The sequence below is a fragment of the Pseudomassariella vexata genome, assembly GCF_002105095.1.
Source record: "Pseudomassariella vexata strain CBS 129021 chromosome Unknown BCR38scaffold_1, whole genome shotgun sequence".
Taxonomy (NCBI): domain Eukaryota; kingdom Fungi; phylum Ascomycota; class Sordariomycetes; order Amphisphaeriales; family Pseudomassariaceae; genus Pseudomassariella; species Pseudomassariella vexata.
This window is the reverse complement of record NW_024467956.1, coordinates 3,793,976-3,813,932: the sequence shown is the minus strand read 5'-3', so window position 1 is coordinate 3,813,932 and position 19,957 is coordinate 3,793,976. Positions and strand designations below refer to the sequence as shown.

Genomic DNA, 19,957 nt, shown 5'->3' with positions numbered 1-19,957 from the left:
TGACACTGGCTGGGTTGAATTCTCTCAGACCTTGCATTGCATCCCACCCTCGGACTGACTGCGTGCGAGCACGACCTTACCTTGGAGTACCGCGCATTTATCGGGACTAGTCTATTCACACCTGCATGCTGCTGATCAGCATCAGCCCTGTGCAACGGAACAAAGTGCACAGCTGGCGCTCTTTTCAGAGACCGCCACTTTTCAACAATACGCAGCGACGATCCGTTCAACAGGACAAAGATAGCCTCATACCCCTCGAAAACTTTTGTGTTTGACGTTCTCTTCTCAATCGAGCAGCGCTTTCGACCGTGACCTGGGGTGGGCTTCAAGCATCAAGCTGGGGGGGCCGGGTCTAATTGTCATTCCGCTCCGGCGAGCCCTACGAATGCTTCAAGGCCGTGTTTGAGCTACCCATACGTTTATTCAGAACGTCTTCTCTTTTTGAATTCTGGGTTTGATCGATAAACAGCGGCATGTCATCCGCTTCATCCGGGAAGACACCGCGGGTTCTGTAAGTTTACGGACTGCCGCAGATCTTCTTCACATGCATGTGCTGACCGAAACATTAGTGCCTGCGTCTTGTGTCAACACCGCAAGATAAAATGTGATCGCCACACGCCATGTGCAAATTGTGTCAAGGTGAGATGATATGACGCTCGTCAACACGTTGCTTGAAAAGTTGACAAGTGTTGGGTTAGGCAAACGTCACCTGCACCCCGAGCACTCCGGCGCCTGCAAGAAAGCGCAGGCGGCCGAATCAAGACTTACAGCAGCGCCTATCCAGGTGTGAAGAGCTTTTGCAAGAGTATGCCACTACCAAACCCTCTCCCACAAGCACTGAAACACAGGGACCCGACGATCCTTGGAAGTCGGCCGGGAAACTCATTGAGGATGATGGCGGAGTGCGTTTTATGGATAGTTACCTCTGGGCAGAGGTTCATGATGAGGTGAGCTATACCACTTGCTGGACCTCTCTCTTGCGATCATGACCAGATATCACTCACCGGCCCTCCACTCTCAGTCACGTGCTGACTGAGTCAAGTAGCTACGCGCCATGCGCGAGATCGTAGATAATGATGACAAGGACGACGACAGCTACTGTACCCCGTCCGATGCGCAAACACCAGATCAGAATACTGCTCTGATATTCTCAGATGGCGGGTCTGGCTCGGGCTGGGGCTCCAGCACAGAGGACTTACACCCAGAACCAGCACACGCATTCCGCTTGTGGCAGACTTTCCTCGACCGAGTGAACCCATTGACCAAGGTGATTCATGTCCCTACAATCCAGCCTTTGATCGTTGAGGCAGCGACTAGTCGAGCCAACATTCCCAAGAATGTTGAGGCACTATTGTTCTCTATCTATTCCATGTCTGCTATTGCATTATCAGAGCAAGAATGCCTTAGCATGCTGGGGTATACCAAAGACGAGGCCTTCAAGCGGTTTTCCACCGGCGTTCGTATCACCCTGATGCGTATCGGCATCTTACACAAGTATAACCTGGTTATTTTGCAGGCTATGGTTCTGTATCTGGTACGTGGCATACCGAGCGGCTCAAGCCCACCGCAGTTACTAACCTGTGTCTTCAGATGTCGTTATCCGGTCGTTATGACAGACATGCCGCGTGGATTTTGAATGGCGTCATCGTTAGAATTGCCCAGAAGATGGGTCTTCACCGAGACGGCGACACGCTGGGTCTGCCCGCATTCGAATCGGAAATGCGGCGCCGCGTCTGGTGGCAGATTGTACTGCTCGATGCCACGTATGCCTTGATGTCTGGACTGGGCCAGTCGCTACTGCCACGATCGTGGGACACCAAGGAGCCAAGAAATATCAACGATGCTGACCTCTTCCCCACGATGAACTCGGTGGAAGCACGGGATGGTCCAACCGACATGATATTCTGCTTGACGAACTACGAAATTGCCAAACTACTGCTCAGGTATCCTGGACTGGAATCTGTCATCTTACAGAACGAGTTAGGCGACCCTAATTCGCCCCCTACGGCAGAAGTCGACGCGGCGCGAGAAAAACTCGACGAACTTGATGAAAAACTGTCTGAGGTCATCAGAAAGTATGGCGACTTGTCAATGGGGCCAGTGCATGAACTCGCCATCAAAACACGGTCAACCATGATGAGTAAGCTCCGTGACCTCATCTGTCCGCCTAGGGAGCAGCCTGAATGGGGTACGGAAATCCTGACGCCAAAGGACAACTTATTCAAGATCGCTGTCAGCACCGGCGAGAACAGCGTGATATTATACACGCAAGCTCAGAAGATGGGTTACTTTTTATGGTTCGGTAGGTACTATGCTCCATACACCATCGTGAATATGCATGCTGACGTGAAAAATTACAGAGATGGCCCACTTCCAGATTGAAGTTTTCCTCTACATGGTCGGACAATTATGTACACGCCCCCAAGGGAAGCTGGTGGAAAGAGCCTGGCTCGTCGTCGAGCAATTCTACCAGTTCCACACAGAACTGTTCGACCTTGCAAATAAACCTAATGGCGCCCTTGCCGTTTTTGTTCTCCGGGCGTGGAAAAGGCGACATGAGTTTCTGCGAGCCACCCAAGGCGCCACAGTTGTGCAGCCCTACTACATCTCGAGGTTGCAGAAACTGGTGGGATCCGACGAGCTGATGAAAGAAGAGGCTTCGAGTGACAAGCCTCCCCCTTCGGCCATTCCTGCTGACAGAGCGGCGCCAAGCAGTCTCGACATGCCGTGGGAACAAATGCTAGGATTTGCGGACTCTACAGCGATTGATTGGGACATGTTTGGGAGTAGTACGCAACCAGTCAATTACCAGGGCTTCGCGAACGTGGGGAACCCGCCGACAAACGGCTGGATGTATCCATAATGACAGTGCTGTTTTATGACCTGCTTCGAAATGACTCAGTGGCGCAGAAAATGGCTTATGTTGAACTCGCGAGCGGTGAGGCTTCCTACACTGATTTGCTAGTAGACTTTTAACTACAGCAGCTAGATCATTCGTGTCCATTCGCATCCAACTCCCTGTCACAAACGTGCATGGACTACAATAAGCCGAATTAAATGACTCGGAAGGATTAAGCCCGCGTCAAAACTTGGAATACCATGTTTTAATCTCCGAGTGCGGTAAAAACCGCCAGCTGATACGTAGGCTTACCCGCTGTCCGTAGAATTGCATGCGGCGCCAGTGCTTACTCGATTGTAGGATTTTGCTCGCTGTGCCTGCATGAGGCCTCACTCCCGGCTGCTTCTAGCTGTTGGCTCTGATGAGCTGTAGAGGTGATGCCAGCTGATGCCTGGGTGCTTAATTTGGTGCTCGGATAAGTTTCTTAGCTCCGGTTGCGTGGGTTTTGCGGACATCAGGTATTCACCGGAACGGGCCTGACATTAAATACCGGTATGGTACGATGTTATTATGTGTTCCTAAAGGATGGGTAATCTAATGGTTTTGGTCGCTTGTAAATTATGGAGCGGACTAACAAGATGAAGGGTACTCCGCACATCATGATTATTATTATTATTATCGTCGCGAAGAGACAGCCTTGGGCTCCTTGAGGCTCCAACATAAGTCAACATCATTCCAGTCTTATTTCACTACTTTGCTCAACTCCTCGCCAAGTTTCCACAGCGTCTCTTCCTTGTCCTGGCCAAAAGCCCAACTCCCCCAGCCATACTTCATGGCATCATCCAGCGTGCAGGGCTGAACCGCGATCGAAACGCCCTCCAAGTACAGTGCATCCCTACGCACGAGCTCGCTCGATACGGCAGCGTAAACACTCGTAGCACAAACCTGCTTCAGGCTCGGAATGTATTTATGTGCCCGCTCGTCCTCCGCCCTCATACAGTAGCTCGACGTACTAGATGCGTAGGTAAGCCAGCCGTTATACGCCCCGCCGGAGAGCATAAGATCCTTGAGGAGATAAGAATAACAAAAGGTGCGAGAGGTGGTTTGTCCCGAATTGCAGCTCAAACCCGTCTTAAGTCCGAGACTCAGGCGTGTTCATGGCGGTGGCGTCGGGATCGGGACCCCATGTGTAGGTGAGATTCTCGTCTAAGATGATTTAAGAGCCTGTTACCCGCGAGTCGCTGGGGCCGTTGAGCACTTCCCGTCGGTTGCAGGAGGCATACCGGCCGGATAGTTGGAAGGGGTTATTGAGAGACGGATGCCAGTTTTTTCTCCCTGAATTACTACAGTATGGAAAGTAAGGGTGCAGAAAATACTCTGAGGCAATTGGAAGGCTTCTCGCCACACTACATGATGCCTGGCTAGATAACTTCTCCGTCCGGCGCTCGAGTGGGCTCTAGGTTGTGGGATTGTGGAGCTAAGACACTCGACAGCCGGGGATAGGACTAACACCGGCAACTGACAGCAAGTCATTAAATTGTTCCCAGCGGTCCAGGCTGATTGGTCGCGACGGCGAAATAGGAAGCCGTTCAAGCTTTCGTACACGTGGAATACATGGATTCCACACCACCCCCATTATCGGTCCTGACCCGGCGGCCACTATCAATTCCTCCGGCCCTGTCAGAAAAATCAGTATTTGGGTGCGAAGTACATGTTCGGGTGCGCCTGCCACACGACCGCTCGGGCACCAACAAATTGACGAATATCCGCTACGGCGCTTTCCCATCATCTGCGTAGTTCAGCCGTCGTCTATTTAGCGTAGCGCATGATTACATATTCGAGGAGTGTGCGGGTCATTCCAAATATTTTTGTTAACCAGCAACTTATCATGGCAGTGGCCAGGCCGTTGGCTTACTTCTCCTGCGATGTAAGCGGTCAATCTGGTGCGCCAAACTCCGGGCCGTGACCAAATGGTCGACCAGCAAGCCCAACTTTGAGTACATATTGCAGGCGCAGCTGGCCGCCTTCGAAATAATAGTTGGACGAAAATAGCATGTCCTCGTCACTATCCGTGTTACTGGAGATTGAAAATCATCTGCCGTAATACTATTCCGAATTCTTTCCCTCTGTTCAACTCTTCCGCTCTGTGTTTAGATCTACACTCCTGCGCACCGTTGACCCGAGTGCTCGGGTATATTCTGTGCGCAAATAAGAATTGCGCACGAACAAGCTTTGTGTCAGTTGGTCGCCAAGATACTTGCACAATACCGTCACACAATACCGTCACAGCCGCCATGCAGTTCCGGTGGGCCAAGAAGGCGCAGAGCGCAACACTACCAGCCTCGGTCAATGATGTGACACAACCAAGACCGACTTCTCAGAATGTCGATGCAGTACTGGAACAGGACGAGGACAGGCAACAAGAGGTCATCAAGACAGTGTCGACGGCCTCAACGGGCGTCGACCACGAGTACCCCACAGGACTGCGGCTTGGCTTGCTCTTGTTGTCCACCTTTGTATCCATGTTCCTTGTCGCACTGGACAGGTTGATCATCTCCACGGCATGTACCAGCCATTACTGCAGGATACTACTCATCATCGACCAAGAAGGCTAACATGGGATTTGCAGGCCATTCCGCAAATCACCGACGACTTCAAGTCTTTACCTGACGTGGGCTGGTACGGTTCGGCGTATTTACTCACGACGTGCTCTTTCCAGCTTCTGTTTGGCAAGTTGTATACGTTCTATGTAAGTCGACGATGAAGGCCTCGAAAAACTGTTGTCTGTGGAAAGAAACATTGCTCGTAGAGCTATCCAGCTCTGACTCCTGACAAACAACCCTCCCAGGCCATCAAATCCACCTTCCTCGCCGCCATCATCCTCTTTGAAATCGGCTCCGCCATTTGTGGCGCCGCCCCGAGCTCCGTCGTCTTCATCATCGGCCGCGCCATCGCCGGCGTGGGCGCGGCCGGCATCTTCTCGGGCGTTGTCGTCGTTCTTATCTATGCCGTTCCTTTGCATAAGCGACCCCTTTATCAGGGCCTATTTGGCGCCATCTTCGGACTCGCTTCCGTCATCGGCCCGCTTGTGGGAGGCGCCTTCACGTCTAATGTTTCGTGGCGCTGGTGTTTTTATATCAATCTGCCGATCGGCGGTGTGGCGATTGTCATCATTGCGTTTTTGCTTCAGATTCCCGAGCGCGAGGAGACACACCTCTCGTCTAGGGCGAAGCTGTCGCAGCTTGATGCCGCGGGGACGATGGTGCTGATCCCGGGGGTGGTGTGTCTTTTGCTGGCCTTGCAGTGGGGAGGACTGGAATATGCTGTAAGTCGATGGATACTCAAAATGACTTTTGCACCTACATGCATACTGATATATTCTTAGTGGAGCAATGGGCGCATCATTGCCTTGTTGACCCTAGGGGCCGCCTTGATGGTTGCCTTTGTAGCTGTACAAGTGTTCATGCCCCGAACCGCAACGGTCCCATCACGCATCTTCAAACAGCGAAGTATCTTGGCCGGTTTCTGGGCCACGGTCTGCCTTGGTTCCCAGATGATGATATTTATTTATTTCGTGCCTATCTGGTTTCAGGCCATTAAGGGTGCTTCGGCTGTCGACTCGGGAATCCGGATCCTTCCCCTGACTCTTTCCATGGTTGTTGCTTCCATGGCGACAGGCATTATGACTTCCAAGATCGGATACTACACGCCTTTCATGCTTGTGGGTGAGTAACACATTCTTACCCTCCCTTCAGTCCTCCTTCCAAAGAGTCTCTACCTGAAAATCAGCTGCTCACAGAGACTTGATAGGCTCCTGCATCGTCTCCATGGGCGCCGGTCTCCTCACCACCCTCGAGATTTCCACCGCCAGCCCGAAATGGATCGGCTACCAAATACTCTACGGTTTCGGCCTGGGCATGACCTTCCAAGCCCCCAACCTAGCCGCACAGACCGTCCTTCCTACTAAGGATGTGTCCATTGGTATCTCCTTGATGTTCTTCAGTCAGCTGTTGGGAGGAGCAATTTTTATCTCCGTCGGCCAGAACGTGCTCAACAATCAGCTTTTGGAAAGATTGTCGGGGCTTCCCGGGTTTACGCCTAGCATGATCTCGTCGAATGGCGCCACGACGCTGAGTAGCTCGCTGCCGGTCGAGTTGAGGGGCCCCGTGCTGGAGGCGTACAATGAGAGTCTGAGAAAGGTGTTTCAAGTGGGACTTATAATGACTTGTTTGACGATTATTGGGTCGGCGGCCATGGAGTGGAGGAGTGTGAGGAAGAATATGCCGCTGAAGGCTAATGGGGATGGAGGTGGGGATGCGGAAAAGGAGGTTGATACGCCGCAAGGGAACGAGCAGGTGAATACGAATGAGGGGGAAAAACTGGATGCGGATATGGTGGTTAACAAGGCGATGGAGAAAGAGAAGGAGGCTGGTGATGAGGAATGAATGAGGCGATAAAAGAGACGGCTACGGCGGATGAGCCGGTACCAAAGAAGATTAGTAGGGAGCAAATGGCTTGAGATAAACCCCCTGTAGTATTAGATGACGTTGTAATAGTTGCTGGTGTATTGCAGTTGGGGTCGCATACATGCATGTACCATCTCGGCGACACATTGGAGCTTCCGGTCGGAGTCAACTCCCCTCAACAGATAGAATACGATGAACTTGTAAATTCTACTTCGTAAAATGTTGATCTTTAAAGACATCTAACCCAAAACGGGGTCGTGGTGAGGCACGCTGCGAGGGGCGAGTGTAGTTGACCCGGGACCGTCTTGACTATTTGGACGAAGGTCATGTGGCCCCGGGGTTCCACCCTTCTCTGGATCTGTCGCGGCATGTAAGTGATGCTCGGGACTATGTCAGACATACGTTGTTGGCTTGTTCGCACCTCACAGTTTTACTTTAATTGCAAATATAAATAGACACACATATATTGATGTACATGAATACCACATCCTAGGGTATATTATGTAAGTCGAGCTATCTACTAACATACGTGTTATACTACTCTTACCCATATTGGTATGCACCTACGCTTGGATTCTGTTCAATTCTTCCTACTGTCTTGTATATGTAGAACACCTTCCAGCGTTATACACATATACCCTACACCCATATATCCACTTGTGCAACTATCTGTAACTAGAGGAACTGCTTCACGATTACGTTCGATTTGATCTATCAATGTTTTGAAGGATTGCGACCTCACCTTAGCATCATCCTATAGCAATTCAAACTATTGAGAAGTAGAGCATCAGCGAAGGACCAAATCCCTTATGATTCACATTAACACGGCAAGCCTAGGCAGTGCCCAGCAATGCGAGTTTTTCACCTGTATTCCAGCCTCTGAACCTATTAACCCCGTTAGTAGTATCCCTCCTGTAGCCGTAGTCAAACCTGACTGGCGGCCTTCGCGAACGTGACTAGGAACACCGGAACTTCGTCGAATTCCCCGTTCTGCTTTAAGATGGTAAGTTGACAAGCATGAGAATTCCATTTCTCGTTGCGGTACTCATGTAGTGGATCAAATGACGCGACGCGCTTTTCCCGGTCAGCGGAATACCTCGTGTCCGACATCACTGACAAATAGCGCTCTGGAGAAGAAACAGACGAACGAATCAAGGTGGCAGGTAGCTCTCAGGGTAACTTGAAAAGCACGCGTCCAATCCCGTTTCCAATCTCTCAGCGTAAGAACGCACCTCTCCGTGGTTTGAAGAAGCAATGGCGTTCGTTATCTGAGTATCAAGCAACCCCCGGCATAGCTTATCGCGGTCTTGCAGTTATTCATCCCCCGAGTGGATTCATTTAATGCGTTAACCGTTACTCCCATATACCAGCTTCAGGAGAGGTCCACATGAGAAATACAGTTGTGCGAGCGCTCAGACAAGGCCTTTAGGCAGCAACAATGAGGGGCTTTGATACTTCCAACATCGAGGATACATCTTTTCTTATCCTGGATACTAGTGGCAGTACCTGGTTTGGCCCACCTCTAACCACATGGGTGTCCCAGTCAGCTTACATGTGCTGTGTTCGCCCAGTGCTTCTTAGAATTGACGATTGATCGGAAGATTTCACTTGAATGTGTTTGTTACGAGGCAATTATATGAATGTTTTTGACTGAAATACGTCATACTCAACATTTATTGCTTGCTATTGTCTTTATTTACTCTGTCCCTGGAGCAGATGCTGAAGTTACCACGACGACTTCATATCCAGAACGCCCGTCAGGTCTTTGTCTTGGCCAACCTCGAGACTCGAGATCCACCCATACGAATCAATTTCCAGAACCCTTAAATGCGCCTTCTTTTTTTTTCTCGCCCCATCCCTTATCCGCCCCTACCTTCTCGATCCTCGTCTTGGACATAAGGGGCTGTCAGCCTTCACCACCTTTGCCAAACACTAACAAAGAGATTCCAGACTCGACAACAAGGCGCATAGGGGACAATCCCATACACCTAATCGACCACCCTTCTAGATCTCACAAGTCAAATATTTCCCATATTCACATTCACATATTCACCTTCACATGATCTTACCTGCTTGAACTGTGAAACCTTCCTAGATTGCTCTTCCTCAAGGAAAACCACCACTCTTTTCATCACCTGTCTTGTCCGTAACTCCACAACCCCACAAACTACCACCACAAAGATGTCCAGCCCCTCTGACGGCTCTAACTGGACCCCCCTCTACGTAATCCTCGCCCTAATCCCGCTCGTCTTCCTCGCCGTAGTCCTCTACTCCCGGTGGCAGGACCGCAGGAATGCCGCGACCTACAACCTCGAGGCTCTCGAGCGCGTACATCGCGAGCGGCACTGGGGCCAACACAATGACATCGGCCCACCGTGCGTGCCGGGATGGTTCGCCGAGACGGCCAAGAAGAAAGCTCCCAATAGCGTCAATGCTGCGGCTACGACGCGGGTGACGCAGCAAGCTACCACAAGGCCTCCGGTGGCTGGTCCGGCTTTCCGATAGGTTCCCGTCGTTGTTGCTGCTGCTGCTGCTGCACCTATGGCAGAGTCGCCGGCCGCTAGGCCCCAAGCGCTAATGCCGGCGTCACCCGGACACCGCGGAGCCCTTGGACTGGACGGGAGCGCAGTGCCGAGTTTGAAGACATGGCTCTAAAGGCCTCAGTCTCGATGCCATACAGGATTCGCGCCCCTGCCGATATGAATGTTAAATGTTAATCAGCAATAAGTTCAAGAGACCCCCCTAAAGAAAACTATATGCATCGAATGGACCTTAATCTCTGCCAAGTGAAGACTGTACATCTGACATGACTAACATGATCTTCTCAAGCTTGTGAACGTCGTTGCGGGGAAGGTTGTATCAGTCATCTGTAATGTTTCCTGCATTCGTGTGTGGCTCATAGGTGACACTAATGAGAGTTGTTTCAGGAGAAACTCAATGCAAGATTTAATGCTTGAAGATCGACGGGATCAGCTCAACTTTGGGCGGTGACACTTTTCTTGTTCCCCATTCGTGATTCATGCGAAAATGTGCTTACGGTCTGGTCGCATTGATGTGGGGCCTATTGAAAGTAAGGTCAACATTCGACTATGGCATTATCTGATGGTTTTGGCCAAACGGAAAGTGTCATCCCCAACGGCGAAATCACGTCTGTATTACGAGCACTTCCAAGTACGTTGTATGAACCATTCCGTAGTGATGTACCTGGCCGCCTCAAAACCGAGTGCGGCTATCTCATTGACCTGTATGCCGTACGGTCCCACTGGGTGCTCTCTTATCTCACACGCCCACATGAATCTACCCTTGGACCGTACGTGTTGAAAAATGAAGTCCGTCCACAGTAATATGCCTCCTCGAGTCCGTATAACAGTTGCTTTCGCAGCGCAAGAACTCCCAACGCCAATTCCCAACTCGCTCTATAGAGAAGTCTCCGTTGTGCCTCCAGCCTATAGGCGGAAGCGGATGTGTACATGAATCGGGCTCCACAGATGCTGTCAATCTGTAGTCCAGGTTGGGACAGTCGACAGCAGAAGCTTTCGGAGCTCGCAAACCGTGTGAGGGCGGTTCCTCAGCAGAATGTGCAATTCGGCGTAGTGTTCGTATGATGAAGTCGTCAAGTCGGTATGGTCGATTGAATCCTGGGAAAGCCTTCACTGTTCCTTAGGCTTCCAAATGCCGGCTCCCACTGATTTGCTGATACCAAGACCGACGCCGACGGCAGCACCAATGATGAGGAAGGCGATCAGAATCTTGGCCATGATTCGGTTTCGCTTGTTAAGGCGTGCCATGCATTGGCAGGATCTGTTCTTCAACTTCGCAGCTTTCGCCTTCTTCTTCCAGTGATCCTGTCCAGGCCATACGGTGCAATCCTTGTTGCTTCTGCTAGGGCACGAAGGCGACTTGGAGTTCAAGTTCTCGCAGGACGTCGGCATCATCGCCTCGATATCGTTATCGAATGGGTCGAGACGGGTGGCCGACGAAGGCGACGATACCGTCGAGGTTCGCTGTAACTCTATGCTTGGTGCCGTGGAGCCCTTCTCGTTGGAGGTCGTCGTGGGTGTTAGGAAGTTCGAAGGCAGGTCAATGGTGTTGACCTTCAAGGCCTTCTCGTCAACAGGAACGGAGGACATTGTTGATTGTTATTAATGACGATAAGGTGAATGGGATGGGTTGGCCGGGGTGTAAGATATACGCGTCGTCGAATGTGTCTGGAAAGGGAGACAAGGCACAAAGTGTTGGTAAGTCAAGTACTGATTGTTGATATTGTAGTCCAACAGGTCGTGTATCACTGCAGAAGGTCTGGAAGGAGTCAGTATGGGTTGACTTGTTGGTGAAACAAAATTGATGGCAAGCCTTGCAAAAACAGAAGGAGGACACTTACGACAACAAGCACTGGGTCGACGCCGTACCGCCTGATCGATCCAATGATGATCCAATTCGGGAAACGATGAATGTCCTGGCCCAAGTTCGTGCACCTGCCCTGACGGTCACAATGGACCAAGCGACCAAAGGGAGGGGAGTGAAGGTTGATTGGCACTTTCACAGCATCGGCGCCGGCAGTGGGAAGGATCGGCTAAGAACAAAGCTCCTGATGAATGGACTGATCCCAAGGATAAAGAAATGAAACGTAGGGCTGTGCCAAAGAGCGACGCAGGTCGGTGATATGATTAATGGCAGCACAAGTATGAAAGAACGAACGAGGTGGAGTGCTTGCTAGTAATCGTTCCAATGCAAATGCAGCTGCAAGGAACAGCGCCAAGCTGCGAGAGGAGAGGGAAGGGCGACGAAACGCCCAGGTCTGGATCTGGGACCAGCAAGCTAGATGCGCCTGCCAGGTGATGGCTCCAGGACCCCAGCCCCAAAGCTACCTTTCGCAGCTTGCTACTTGCTGTGGAGGTACTGACCAACTGCAGATGGCATGGATTCATGGGCTGATGGTGTGTAGGATGTCAAATCAACGGATGGCAGACAGACTGGGCAGTACAGAGAGGGAAAGTTGGCCCACTAAAGGGGATGCTAAGGCCGGCGTTGGGGTAGGCGCCTAAACTCAATCGGTCCATCTTGGACAGCAGAAGCTGGCTCGGCGCTGGAAAACTGAGCAGGAAACCCCAGAGACAAAGCAACGCGATCGTCAGTAACCGGTGGATGCAATTTTGTCGCCCATTACGAGCTGCATATTGAAATATCACGCCAAAACTCTGATCAGGAATTGTTCGTGATATGATATTCATCAATCGTCAAGCTGATATCAGGCTTGCTCATCATCATCGACATTTTCATGGTCTCATGCAGCCATATGTCATTGTTGATGCAACCGACCTGTTTATTGCCTGTCATTTTCAGGCTCGATGGCGACGTCGGAAATTCCCCCCAAGAAGACCATCTCGCATTGTCGCACTACGATGGTAGGTATCAGAAAAGCTAAAGTGCTTGATTGACAATGCGTTGGACAATTGGGCGTCACGCATTAATAGATTCCACCCAGTAGAATGGGTCACACCTACATTATGGGCATTCATAGCCATACCTTGCTCCTCCGCAGTCTGGGATGTTAGGTTTATTACCTGTAGCATCTTGAGGCCATGCGCGTCGTTGTGGACTAGACCAACTGTAGACTTCGCGGCCGTTCGTACCTTCATCAACTCGTTGTAACCGTTTGCTGGCCGGACCCAGGTAGGCTCCTTGGCAGTGGCCACATAGTCCTATTGTCTTTGCCTTGTTGAACGTCGGCTACTACTATCGCATTGTAGTTGAGGGTCGAGTTGATATTTGGGAAGTGAATAAGGCGCGAGATCCCTGCAAAAAGGGATGGATATATGCCCCCAGGGAGCATCGCTGGTGGATACCGCTCTTTTTTTTTCCTACTTTCTTTTACTTTTTTCTTTAATGAGTCGAGCCTGCATGGCAACTCTGGATAAGAACACCCGAGATTGCTGCCATTTTGGGTTTGTTTCGCACAATTTGGTGCTCATAGAGCTTCGTTCAATTCATAAGAAGACGTCGAAATTGACTTGCAGGCTTGACTCTGGCCCCCTCAAAATACAACGATGCAGGTTGATAGTGATCGCATTCCTATGATGAGACATGCCAGGTCAGTCGGTTACAATTTCAACCACTAAGATCGCCATCAAATGGGGAATTCCAGTACCTACCCCAGGAAGTTAGTCAATGCAGGCAGGGCCCCTTGGATCTGAAAGGATAGGCCCGCGAGATAAGAGCAAGCGTTGCAGGAGCGCATAAATTGGCAAGCTGCCGCTCGGCCGTCCGCGACACTTCAAATAATCGAAAGAGCCATCAAGATGGATTCTCATCCGTGAGTTACGACGATGCGATTATTGCGTTGATCAATGTCAAGAACACTGGACAGCGTGCTCTCACACAGCCATCTACCTCGTACGGCACGAGGTTTGGAGTTCTGGAGCTTCAGGAGAGGTCTCTGCTAAATGCCAATCTCTCAACATTGAGGTTGTTCCACCAACACGCGTATTGCCCCACTGGATCTCTCCAGCTCTGCCATTCTCCTGCCGGGATCGTGGCAAGTTGTAACTAAGAATAAGCTGTTGTGGCTCAACCTAGAACTAGGGGGTGCATGTGTGGCTTCTGGGGGCTCGACTTTCGGAAACGAACCTGATAACTCTTGTTTCACAACCAACAACCAACGTCTCCATCACCGAGAGTCTAGACCTCAAACGCTCTGTCACCCGAGATTTTGGTGGCTATCGTCACGTTTCCCTACCGGCCGACTAAAGCGCATCTTACTTCAGTCAAGCCTTAAGATACCAGCATGACTAGTCTTCACACTACGCTCGACCGACCATGACACATATACTGAACGTGTCCAAACCTCATTGCTTTAAAACCAAGACTGGCCAGCAGCACACCCACGACACATGTACGTCATTGCAGCCGAGAAGCCGTGATGGCGGCAGCACAAGCAAATCCTAAAAGTTGGACACTCAACACAACCCCACAAATTCGCGCACTCGGGATATCCCGCTGCATACCCTTCTTGGCCTCCAGCTCTACCTATTTTGCTACGTTGGAGGGAAGCCAATACGATATATTAACCTACTCCGGAGACTAGTTTGCCAATAATTGTGTACCCCGCGGGTGTGGGTGGCACCGCACGAAGAAGGCGTGGTTGTGCTGGCCGACGCTACTGGCCAGCTTGCTTGAAACTACTCGCGCTGGTCGATCGGTTAGAAGCGCGGTGGACTAAACGACTGGTCAATTGTTGGGAGTACGTAAGGGCTTAGACCGACCCATGCTCGCTGCTTTTAGAGAACGACTCATTCGTACGTAGGTGAGACTAGATCTGCTTTCATCTACAGGCACACCGGACTCTCCCGTTGACGAATCTCGCAAATTTCCCTATGCTGATTCCAAGATGCATGCGATTGGTCGAGCCGCCCTACGCTTGGCGACAATATGTCGACAGCTATGCTTCCTGTCATGCTCTCGCCCCGTTCCAAACTTAGATATTAGGTTCTGGCAACATTGTTTCTACTGTATTGCTCTGCTCGGCATCCGGTTGAAATCCTGGTGTGCTCCTTAAACCTTGTAAAATACCACCTTAACTGAGCAGATACCATTGACTACTTATAGCTGCTTGAAGAAGGTACCTGGCTTCATTTATCGAATCATAGAAGTCGATTCGTCCAGCTTGCTGTGGCATTGTGCCTTTCGAAAGAGGAACACCATCAACAAACAACGAAACGCCATGTTGATTTCCTATTCATATATGCTGGAGGACAGTGGTACTTCAACTTTACGAAGCCAGAGAGGATTGGCATCATCGTGCATGTTGGTTGGGTTGGCAATCAAGCAGCCTCGTTTTCAGTGCCTATTGGCGGTTGCTGTCTCTTGAAAAGGCGTTGGCAATCACTCAATTGCTCAGGTCTTTGCTCGACAGTAAGGGACTATCTAACACGGTCAAATCATCCATCTTCCATCTCTGAGATCGATTGTCAACTATTAAAGCCGCACATCCTCCAAAGTCCTTCGTACTGGAATGAGCCTGAGTAGTCTAAAATCCTTGGGTCATCCGTTCCATGAGTCACGAATCACAATCGAAGGTACCTAACTTATCAAAGGTACCTGGCTTGTTTGACTTTGTATAATTAAATGCCAAAAATAAATTGCAAACCCCCAGACTCCTTCCCTTGTCTCTCGTATATCGCCCCTCATGTATAGCCAGTTATCTCTCTATCCCTCTTCTGCGCCCCTCGCCCTCTATGAAGAGCGCACATAAGTCATGAATCATATCCGCCAAAGTATAAACTAATGAGCCCCTAAACCTCCCAGTTTGCGGTCCCAAATCCTTTGAATCCCCATTGAAACTCCCTCCGTATTATTTAATCCAGCGCTCGCAGAAGCATGAACTGTGCTGCCACGAAGGACTGCACATTGAGAGCCATGACGCTCACGAGGAGCGAGGGCTCGCCGGTAATGAAACGGCTTGCGGGCTGCTGGTATTAGAGTTGCCGGCACCAGAGTCGGAGCCAACAACTTGACCCGCAACACCGGGAGCGCCATTGCCCCCAGCAACACAGCCAACACAGCCCCACTCCCCGCAGCACCCTCACCCATGTCCGGCGCCGGGGCAGGTGAAGGCGTGATATCATCCGTAACGCCATGGCCCTCCATCGTAACTGTCGCCGGGGCCGGTGATCTCCATCTCCTTGGTAGCGCAGAGGTCGCAAGTGACGGTGTTGACGACGAAACCGACGGGGATGGGGGCAGGTTTCGTAGATGGTGTAGGAGGCCAGCCACTGGCTGGTCTGGCATGCGGCGGGCAGGGTCTTCATGTAGACGTTGGTGAAGACCGTTTTGGTTGCCGGGGCTCGGGTCGGTATGCAGGAGACGAAGGGGGAAATGGAGGTTCCGATGATGAGACAACTTGATGTGATTTTTGATGATCTTGATCTTATCTTGTGTATGTGACTGTTTGTGTGCGGTGATGTTGAGTAGATCGATAGGCTTTTCTATTGTGTTCCGATATAGTCTATTGACATGCTTGCGTGTGCTCTTCGAAAACGAACATGTTCGATATTCAAACGAGGATTGTAGCTAGAGATGGCGACTGTCTGTTGGTTAAAAGGTGTATTGGATGCTAGAGGTGATGAGCCAAGATTCGAATGCAGAGAGAGATGTCAAGCTATCTTATAACAAAGACAGCCATGTTCATCATGAACGTGTCGTCGCCCGGATGATGATGTTTCACCAGAGCCTCACAACAAAAGAGTCTCTATGACGGTCGCGAGAGAATGGTGCGGAGCCGATGGGGTGATCAACTTGGAATAACGAGGCATTCCAATTGCCATGAGTACATGAGCAAATGTGCTGCTATGCAAGTCTATGGTGACGAGATGACGATCTCACATCTGGGCTCAACTCCTGTCGGCCGGTTGCACGTGGAGTGACATTATGTGAAACTTCTCAGGCCTGTTACCGACGCTGACAGGCAACGTTGAGGTCCAGCCGAGCTTGAACCAGGACATCGTAGAACTTGGGGTGCGCATCACGCGACATCAATAACGGTCTTCTTGCCATGGTAGCCAGTCGGCTTAGGTCTGTACAGCTTCAGAACACAGTTTGCACTCGAGAAGATAGCCATGCAACAATGAAACGTCACAGGCGTCGTTGCTACAGGTAGGAGCACGGAAACACGCTGATAGCTGCAGAGGAACCCACGAGCACTCAACTAAATTACGACTGGCATTTCTTGGCTTGCCAGCAAAATTTGCAGGGTTTTCACGTCAAATAGGCCTATGAAAAGCATGTATCCCCAAAAATTTCGACATCTCGTTCGCATGGTCCGAAGACGCGTAGAAGACTTCCTAGCAGGGACTTTTTTCTGTCCAGTATTTCTCACGAGGAGAAAGGCAACTCAGCGCTGTGGGTAAACTGCGTGAGTCGTGGCGACTGGAACTGCTTTTTGATTGAAGTCTACTTTGCCCCCCAAAAGAATCAGCAAAAATTTGGAGCAGTACTTATAGGCCTGAGAAAAGATTTGCTGATTGCGCTATTCCTGATTCGGCATTCTGCCAGCAGCTTTTTGCAGGCGGTACATAGTAATTCCGAATATCGCTATGCGCCAAACTGTAACTTCGGTAGTCCCGTGCAGATCCGAAGCCAAAGTGCATGCAGCGGACACCTATCCGTACCTAGGCAAAAGCAGGTACATCATGTCGTCCGCTGTTCCAACCAGCCCCGTAGGAATGCCGGTGTGTTTTTCGAGTGGATGGTGCTTCTGAGCCAGAGAGAAGCAAACCACATGGCCTAACATGGGTTGCGAAGGGCAGCACCAGCACACAGTAGGGCCTAAATGAGTCCTTCAGCCACTATGGCATCTCATATATTGCACCAAACGGCTGTCGAACTTTGTGATTAGAGCGAGAGAAGCCCATGCTTCCACGCTTCTGTGGAACGGGAGGAAATTCGAATTCGGCCAATGAAAGTATAATTTATAAATTTATATTTGAAGTCGCTCGCCAACCATATCTACGTAAAGTTTCAATATCCCAAACTGCCAAACCGCCAACGCCAACGCCAAAGGGTATACACCTCCAATACAGCAAACCACCAACCGGGACCATTTTCCACACACGCACGAGAAATCCTCAACCCGGGCCGATCTTCGGCATGTCATGATGTTCGCTGAGGCGGCTAAGGTATGTATTCAGCTCCTCCACTCTCTCCTTATGCGTCTTGAGTAGCTCGGGCCTTGCGGTGGCAGATTCGGATAGCTTCAACAACTATAAGCAACCGAATCTGTCAGCATTCTTTCACACAGAGAAATGCTTCCGGGGGTGAGATGCTAGCGCAACCGCTTGAATCCCACATACCTTCTTCCGTTTCGCCTCTTCGTGCCGTCGTTCAGCCTCTGTCTTGTAATCCATCGGCTCCTCATCATCATCTTGCTCCTGCCCTTGCCCCTGATCGCCTTCAGTGGACTTTGCACGCGCCTTCCCTTCCCTCTGCTTCGGCTCAAACTCCTTGCCTTCTTCAGAAGTGGAAAGAGCGCGTTCCAAGTCGGGCTTGTTCTTCTTCTTTTTCTTGGGCTTGCCTACTTTGGCGCCTTTGAGCTTGAGTGCACCGCCACTGCTGAATGTGGAATAGTCGTCTGAAGGCATATTGAGCAACGTTCTCAAAGTCTGGGGATCGTGGTGTTTGGGTGTAGAAGTTCTGGGTCAACAAAGGGATCGGAGCCTTTGACAGTACGGAGGTTTGAGAGAGCTCAGGGGCCGGGGAGCTTGATGCCCCGCCGGCGGGGAACATCCTTTTAGCGGGCAAAGTCACCCGGTAACGACCCCTGAATCTGCACTTGCCCTCCCAGGTATCTTGAGCCAGGACAACTGAGAAGTTGCTGCCAAATTTGTATGCAGCGCTTGCGTGCTTGTATTTCTATTGGCGTCTTTCAATGCAACCAGGTGTTTGGTACTTGTAATTTAGGAAGGTATAAGCCCTGGCTGCTTCTCAATAAAGGTCTCGCACTTAAGCACCCCTACAGAAATTCCCACCCTAAGTCTCACACCAAAAGCTCTGGTGAATTATATTCTCAAACTGGACTGAAAGAACGACAAATACGGGTTGCCGAGCCACCACAGTTCTCACGTCGCATCTTACAAGCCAATTCTTGGTACACTAACAAGGTGTGGCCAATCAACTTCATCGAGACTTGGGACTTCAATCTTGGTTCGTTTCGTGGTAGAAACGCCGTTGATGCGGAAATGTAGAGGTTAAAGCACATATACATGGGGAAGGATGGTGAGACTGACTGGTAGGCCGGCCTGGGGCATTATCTAAGCTACCCATGATGTGGGTGCTTTACCTTATCTATTTCTACAGGGTAAGGTCTCCCAACCGGCTTGTATCAGCCGTCTCCCAACACTCTCTGGTGACTAGCCATATTGGCTTCTCGCCAATCTCACAACATGCAACAGATCCCCACTATACGTAGACAACAACTCGAGCACGAGAAGCCGATATTAAATGACTATTGGGGACCACCCACTAGTGAAAGTTTAGTTAACTTGGTTAGAGTATGGGAGTAGAGTCTGAGAAAGTCTAGGTTCGTTCATGTCTTCCACCCTGCCTGAAATGAGATTGTGGACTTTCTCATATCGTCGCTAGTGGGTTGTGCCTGCCACTATCCCAGATATCGCCCCAATTTGGTCCTTGTGGCCAGAAAAGTTCTTGCGAGTATAGCTGCTTGTTGCTTCTCAAATGGGAACTATTGGTCGGAAGATCCGTCGTCCCTTCCAGAAGTATGGCATCATACCAGACGGTTATTCCGTGTGGAAGGGCTCTGAGGCAAAAGCACCTGACAGCAAATAATCGTTTCTACTGGTAGGCCATAGCTCACTGAGCACCCAGCGGCGAAACGGGGCCATATTTACAACGGGTTATTATGATGTAATGGCTTACTGCCTTGGTGGTATTACGTGTTGGGTTGGGCTGATCTTGAATCTGGCTCCGTGAAATTTCTAAGTGAGTTGTGAACAGCAAACATGATCAAACCTCCGCGATAATTAGCCTGATTGAAGTGGTGTGGTATTCGATGGCCGGTACCCCAAAGCTGGGCTTCCCTATAGCATCCCTCTCTTGAAAGCCCCTTGTCTAAACTAAGCTGGATGACCGACCATACTGA

At 50.6% G+C, this 19,957-nt stretch overlaps 8 protein-coding genes across 8 annotated transcripts; 4 read left to right on the top strand and 4 right to left on the bottom strand.

Annotated features, from left to right (window-relative positions):
- Positions 1–138: 138 nt before the first annotated feature.
- BCR38DRAFT_24721 (fungal-specific transcription factor domain-containing protein) lies at positions 139–3,251 on the top strand. The gene is made up of 7 exons (XM_040854436.1): positions 139–511; positions 570–639; positions 699–947; positions 1,046–1,534; positions 1,591–2,302; positions 2,361–3,141; positions 3,200–3,251. Exons 1-6 carry the CDS (start codon positions 474–476, stop codon positions 2,861–2,863), a joined length of 2,061 nt encoding a protein of 686 aa, XP_040721570.1. The 5' UTR covers positions 139–473; the 3' UTR covers positions 2,864–3,141; positions 3,200–3,251.
- Positions 3,252–3,580: 329 nt separating this feature from the next.
- On the bottom strand, positions 3,581–3,898 carry BCR38DRAFT_480450 (uncharacterized protein; the record flags this gene model as incomplete). The annotated part of the gene is made up of 1 exon (XM_040863278.1): positions 3,581–3,898. One exon carries the CDS (start codon positions 3,896–3,898, stop codon positions 3,581–3,583), a length of 318 nt encoding a protein of 105 aa, XP_040721569.1.
- A 983-nt stretch (positions 3,899–4,881) lies between these two features.
- Positions 4,882–7,549, top strand: BCR38DRAFT_24691 (putative MFS aflatoxin efflux pump). The gene is made up of 5 exons (XM_040854435.1): positions 4,882–5,400; positions 5,469–5,588; positions 5,688–6,164; positions 6,225–6,564; positions 6,650–7,549. Exons 1-5 carry the CDS (start codon positions 5,134–5,136, stop codon positions 7,282–7,284), a joined length of 1,839 nt encoding a protein of 612 aa, XP_040721568.1. The 5' UTR covers positions 4,882–5,133; the 3' UTR covers positions 7,285–7,549.
- A 1,271-nt stretch (positions 7,550–8,820) lies between these two features.
- Positions 8,821–9,483, top strand: BCR38DRAFT_24662 (uncharacterized protein). Its single transcript, XM_040854434.1, has one exon. It carries the CDS (start codon positions 8,946–8,948, stop codon positions 9,366–9,368), a length of 423 nt encoding a protein of 140 aa, XP_040721567.1. The 5' UTR covers positions 8,821–8,945; the 3' UTR covers positions 9,369–9,483.
- Positions 9,484–9,486: 3 nt separating this feature from the next.
- BCR38DRAFT_480448 (uncharacterized protein) lies at positions 9,487–9,810 on the top strand (the record flags this gene model as incomplete). The annotated part of the gene is made up of 1 exon (XM_040863277.1): positions 9,487–9,810. The coding sequence occupies one exon, from the start codon at positions 9,487–9,489 to the stop codon at positions 9,808–9,810; it is 324 nt and encodes a 107-aa protein (XP_040721566.1).
- A 1,145-nt stretch (positions 9,811–10,955) lies between these two features.
- BCR38DRAFT_404994 (uncharacterized protein) lies at positions 10,956–11,435 on the bottom strand (the record flags this gene model as incomplete). Its single annotated transcript, XM_040857915.1, has 1 exon — positions 10,956–11,435. The coding sequence occupies one exon, from the start codon at positions 11,433–11,435 to the stop codon at positions 10,956–10,958; it is 480 nt and encodes a 159-aa protein (XP_040721565.1).
- A 4,224-nt stretch (positions 11,436–15,659) lies between these two features.
- BCR38DRAFT_480446 (uncharacterized protein) lies at positions 15,660–15,951 on the bottom strand (the record flags this gene model as incomplete). The annotated part of the gene is made up of 2 exons (XM_040863276.1): positions 15,660–15,770; positions 15,820–15,951. 2 exons carry the CDS (start codon positions 15,949–15,951, stop codon positions 15,660–15,662), a joined length of 243 nt encoding a protein of 80 aa, XP_040721564.1.
- A 1,801-nt stretch (positions 15,952–17,752) lies between these two features.
- Positions 17,753–18,523, bottom strand: BCR38DRAFT_418542 (uncharacterized protein). Its single transcript, XM_040859232.1, has 2 exons — positions 18,153–18,523; positions 17,753–18,062 (listed from the first exon to the last, which is right to left on the bottom strand). The coding sequence occupies exons 1-2, from the start codon at positions 18,438–18,440 to the stop codon at positions 17,928–17,930; spliced, it is 423 nt and encodes a 140-aa protein (XP_040721563.1). The 5' UTR covers positions 18,441–18,523; the 3' UTR covers positions 17,753–17,927.
- Positions 18,524–19,957: the final 1,434 nt, after the last annotated feature.

Bases quoted from the DNA above. Each gene is read 5' to 3' on its own strand.
- BCR38DRAFT_24721 (XM_040854436.1), top strand. From the start codon at position 474: ATGTCATCCGCTTCATCCGGGAAGACACCGCGGGTTCT. The intron at 512-569 runs GTAAGTTTACGG...CCGAAACATTAG, and splicing joins GGGAAGACACCGCGGGTTCT to TGCCTGCGTCTTGTGTCAAC. The intron at 640-698 runs GTGAGATGATAT...GTGTTGGGTTAG, and splicing joins CATGTGCAAATTGTGTCAAG to GCAAACGTCACCTGCACCCC.
- BCR38DRAFT_24662 (XM_040854434.1), top strand. From the start codon at position 8,946: ATGTTTTTGACTGAAATACGTCATACTCAACATTTATTGCTTGCTATT.
- BCR38DRAFT_418542 (XM_040859232.1), bottom strand. From the start codon at position 18,440: ATGCCTTCAGACGACTATTCCACATTCAGCAGTGGCGGTGCACTCAAG. The intron at 18,063-18,152 runs GTATGTGGGATT...GGTTGCTTATAG, and splicing joins AAGAGGCGAAACGGAAGAAG to TTGTTGAAGCTATCCGAATC.
- BCR38DRAFT_24691 (XM_040854435.1), top strand. From the start codon at position 5,134: ATGCAGTTCCGGTGGGCCAAGAAGGCGCAGAGCGCAACACTACCAGCC. The intron at 6,165-6,224 runs GTAAGTCGATGG...ATATATTCTTAG, and splicing joins GGGGAGGACTGGAATATGCT to TGGAGCAATGGGCGCATCAT. The intron at 6,565-6,649 runs GTGAGTAACACA...GAGACTTGATAG, and splicing joins CACGCCTTTCATGCTTGTGG to GCTCCTGCATCGTCTCCATG.